Source organism: Octopus bimaculoides, chromosome 8 (assembly GCF_001194135.2).
Source record: "Octopus bimaculoides isolate UCB-OBI-ISO-001 chromosome 8, ASM119413v2, whole genome shotgun sequence".
Classification (NCBI taxonomy): Eukaryota; Metazoa; Mollusca; class Cephalopoda; order Octopoda; family Octopodidae; genus Octopus; species Octopus bimaculoides.
Window position 1 is genome coordinate 76,006,482 of NC_068988.1, and position 5,064 is coordinate 76,011,545.

At 37.4% G+C, this 5,064-nt stretch overlaps 1 protein-coding gene across 2 annotated transcripts in view; it reads left to right on the forward strand.

Moving 5' to 3' along the window:
• Positions 1-5,064, forward strand: part of LOC106875443 (phosphonoacetaldehyde hydrolase) — a 90,204-nt gene that overhangs the window by 74,738 nt on the left and 10,402 nt on the right. For both annotated transcript variants that reach the window (XM_052970199.1, XM_052970198.1), the window contains exon 2: positions 3,769-4,116. In XM_052970199.1, coding sequence (XP_052826159.1) covers positions 3,774-4,116 — 343 coding nt within the window. In that variant the 5' untranslated portion in view covers positions 3,769-3,773. The remainder of the gene's footprint in view (positions 1-3,768; positions 4,117-5,064) is intronic.

Genomic DNA, 5,064 nt, shown 5'->3' on the forward strand with positions numbered 1-5,064 from the left:
GACTCGCCCTTCCGGTCAGCCTCCCCAGACACTGACGTCATACCACAGAAGTCAAAAGTTGACCCTACACCATAGCAGTTTGTTATACATGGCCGTTATGAAATGTACCATATATTTTTAATATTGAAACAAATGCCAGTTTGTATAATACTTTCTATCTCTCAAGTTTAAACAAGATCCATTTCAAGTATTGCGGTAGTTAGGTATATACACAGAATTAAAACAATGGATGTACGAGTTTGCTTTAAAATTGAGCTAAAAATCTCAGCTGAGCATCCTTTAGATCATTAAAATTTGAATTAATACATTTCCTGTAAGTATTCATCCTAATTCTTACTTGATTGTATCTTATTTTCATGGCAGTTATATCTGTTCTTAGTTTCGTTAACTTTGTAATGCATTGGACTTCGTCCCATCCACATATGCCACATAATTGTCAAAGAGGAAAACATTATTTGTGAACCATGAGTCATTTCAAGTCTCTGATTAATAATCATCATCAATTTCAGTATTACTGTCCGATCCACTCTGTCAAGGAAATCACTTTCACTAAGTTCACTGTCACTATCAGGATCAGAATCTGATGCGCAAGTTTCATCTTCAAGTTCTTCTTCCAGAATATCTACTAACTGATGGGGCATCACCTCACCCCTCTGTCCACTTTGGCCTTATGATTCCAGCTTCCATTGTCCATCCATGTCCTTCATATCCTGGTCTGGAAGTTGCTTCACCAAACATGTTGCTTGCAGATATATCTACATGGAGGCAGTGAAGCAAGATCAAATTGCTTAGATTTTGTGAAATAATCCTTCCTACTGCACTTTGCTTGCAAGATTATGAACTACAATGTATTCACCTTTTTTTGTCCTTTTGTTACCATGCAGCACACATGTGAACCTCTCCAGTTCATTCATCACTTCCTCGTTGACTTCCCAAGACTCCCCTAACTTGGAGAATGCTTTCTGGAATGATTCATCTATTTCAACGACTTTCAGTCCCTTCACTTTCCCCTTCCCTTTGAAGGCACTGGTACTATTGCACCTGGTGAAGGCATGATGACTCAGCAATGCAGAACAGAGAACAAGCATGGAAGACATAGCCAGCTTGGTCACATCGATACAGTGTTGTGTGTTGCTCTTTCCAGTTTCAAACAGAATTTGAAGTCCTTCCAGGAATCTAGCATGTTGAAGTAAGATGAAAAATATGTCTGAATCAGGACTCCTCATGCAAACGGATTTGCATCTCTGTTCTTTGGCATACATGCAATACAGGATCACATGAGTGTCAGTTTCTTCCTGTGAAGATTTGAGAGAGTGTACTGCTTGACAGAATGTGTAATGTCCATCTGATGTCAACTGGCAAGCTTTTCCTTCACATATTAGTATCATCTCATGTCCAGTGAGAATGTTGGCAGACACCTCACTCCTCCAAGTTGAGAGCAAAAGCTGAATGAACTGTGTCTTGTTCTCATCGTTTGCAAGAAAGACTTTCCAGTCTTTCAGATGCTTTGTTTTCTCACCACTCAGGATGAGTTTGTCTCCAGCACTTTGTCTGTTTGTACCCCTTTTACATAATCTTCCTTGTACATGTCAGTGCTAAATATGACAGGTGAAGAGTAGATCCCAACATCTTATGAGATATTTCCCCGAATGTTTGTGGAATCTCATGCAAGCAATGGAACACTGCATTTCCATCCTCTATGATGAAGCTCTGTCTTGGATCAAGTAACTGTGCATCATCACATTCTTTCACATGTTTGAAGCCTTTCAATTTGTCTGTTTTTGCTAAAAATCCATGTCAATCCAATGCTGGCATCAATGGGTATGTTATCAGTTTGTCAAGGTCAAGTTTCCGATCAATCTGTGCTTAAGACTCCACAAGTAAGTGAAACGCTATGTTTACCTGCTGCTTTTACTCGACAACTTTGTTTTGAGAAGATGAGAGTTTCACAGACTTGTGCATGTATGCCATGGTTTTCAAATTTGGGTGTTTAATAGAATCAAAAAAGCCATCCTTCTTCACTAGTCTGTTTTCTATGAAGTCTTCCTTTGCTAGCCTACAAACAGTTTCAGCAGTGAGGACATCCTTTGCAACTTCTTCTGAAACCAGAGCGCCAGATAATAGATTGTACAACTTCTCATCATCTGGGATGTTGAAAGGGTTGTTGAAGCACTTGATAGCTGCAATGGTCCGTGAGACAAGTTTCTTGCTAGTTGCAATTTCACAAGGGTGAACATCCCAATATTGCAGTCTTTGTCTTCTTCATCAGACATTCCCACTAGATAAAAATGTAGCCTGAAGAAATTTGGCTCATTCTTTACCTAACTTTGTTCATCATTGATAAGCACTGTAGTTTGTCTGCAGACCACTAATGTCTGCTCCAGCCGAGCCACTTCCACCTTTTGATTTTGCTTGCTTCATAAAAGTTTTTTTGATTGTCTTGTCGACAGCACACCTATTTTCTGGAATAAAGTATCTCGCCACACTGATTGCACTTCTCTTTAGCAAATCCTCCACACTGGAATGAGAATGTTCAATGTTAGCAATAAACATCTAAAAGAATGCAAGGTACCAGGCATAGTTGTGTCCTCCAAAGCTGAAGAAAGGGTCAAGCATAAGGTAGAGGCACTGTGCGTATACTGTACAGCTTGTAGAAAGCACATTGTCAACTAAACATGGTTGATGTATGACATCCAAAGCACAGCAGTCTTTCCATGTTGGCTGAGTGAATGTTCTCACGGAAATGGAGGTATTCTTCAATGTATGAACAAATTTTCTGATCATTCAATGCTGCATTTTCAGTCTCCTTACTGGGAGATGTTTGATAGTTTTCCAAATGGAAAACAAGCCAGCATCAATCTCTCAAGGGCTTCCATCAGAACTTTGTGGCAATTAAGTAAGCGTGCATAGTTCTTGGCTGAAATGACACCCATCAAAGACCCAGATGTTGTAAGACTGACTTCAAGTAAGATATCAGCAAATCCTGTTCCATGGGGGTACCTTCTATCCCAGTTTTTTTTTTGTGTGCTGGCAACATAAATTTTCTGACTTGTTAGACCCAGAGCTATATGAAAATCCCCATTAAAGTAAATCACAAGTGGCCTAATAACATTGCTGAAAAATCAACAAGGAGCAACACACACTACACTAGCTGTTAACATGTTATCAGAACTTTCTCTTCAAAGAAATAAATTCTACTTATTTTACATAATAATTAATAAATGTCATAATATTATGACTTTTTAATTATTGATATATTACTTAATATGTTATTTGTCTTTATAAGATGATTGTACTAAATGATAAAAAGAAAATGAATGTAGTGCCACCCAAGAGCTAAACATGATAGGAGGTATCTGCTTTTATACATAAGTACACTTGAAAACTTATCAAAATGCAATTAACAATTTTATCTTCTTTAGCCATCCCATCTGAATTTGTGGTAGTGTGTTAGTCTTTTCAAGTAGAAATTACATTGTGTTACTTGTACAGTTATAAAAAGTTTATTAAATGCTAAAAATCTTGGACGTTATATAATGGGCTTGCATATGCATTTATAGTCACATATATACACACACAGTTATACTTACACACATGCATACATATACACAGTTGCATTTACACACTTACACACATGTAGTCACATTTATACAAACACACACATGCATGCACACACATACACATGCACACATACATGTACACATATTCACTCTCACACATTTGTACAAATGGTATCAGTATTCTAATTCTGTACTTTTTCTTTTCCAGAAATTATGAATAGCTATAGATATATACGGCAGTACACTGGTGCTGTGAAAGCTGTTATACTGGACTGGTCTGGCACAACAATTGACCGTTATGTAATGGCACCAGCTGTCGCATTTGTTGATGTCTTCCAGAAACATGGGGTCTCTGTATCAATGTCTGAGGCTCGAGTGCCAATGGGTTTACGGAAGGATGCACACATCAAAGCATTAACAGAAAATGTTGATGTCAGACAAAGATGGAAGGAAGTACATGGAAGATTCCCTGATCATTCAGATGTTGAGAAAATGTATCATGATTTTGTGCCCTTACAACTCTCAGTTCTTTCCAAGTATAGCAAGTTACTTCCAGGTAAGTGTGGATCAAGCTCTCATCTTTTACATTAAGTGACACCTTAGATTCTCAACTGTCACCTCCTCCAAGCTGGTATGTTAACTCTTCTCAATTACCAAATGATGGTATTAGACAAGGTGTTAAGTCTCCCTCTCAATGACCAGGGGATTGTGTTAAGTCTGCTTCCCAGAGATCGGGTTGTATGTTAGAACTATCAACATTTACATCATCTCACAGTGCAAGTATCTATTTTTAATGCATCTGTGACTGTAAACTTCTCATCTGAAAAGAAACCCTTTCCCTTTAGGGTTAAGAAGCCAGTGAAGAAGCGACGTCTTGTTGGTTATCCAATTGAGAGGGTATTAACAACAGGTGATGTGAAATGATTGCAACCTTTGACCTTAATCCATATTAGTTTCTGATCATTTGGCCTAATGATTTCAAAGGTAGTTATTATTAAATAATGGTAATATATTTCATCTCAGTTGATTATATTGACTTCAGTATATAGTTGAATCTCTATGGAATGTGATACAAAGTAAACTCAGCAGGATTTGAATTCAGAATATATAAAGAGGCAACTAAATACTATTATATGTTTAGATAGTCAATCTAAGATTTCAATCATTGTGATAATAATGATTTCTATCAGTAGCACCAATTTGTAGGCAGAGTACTAATTAAATCATCCCTAGGACTTGCCTGCTCCAAATTTTGTTGACCACAGAAAACTGAAATGTTATATGGACTGTTAGATATGTAATTCGTCTGACGTTCCATGTGTCATGTGGTTCGTCTGAGTTCATTGTTTCATTGTTGTTGTCTTGTGGGACTGTCGTAGTAAAAGGTCATTGATAGATATATGGCGGACATGACTTTTGTTTATTCATAACGAACATTGGGTGAGTGCGTTCTTTGTATGTAATTGAACAATAAATGTAATAATTAAATTGTATAACTCGTTAT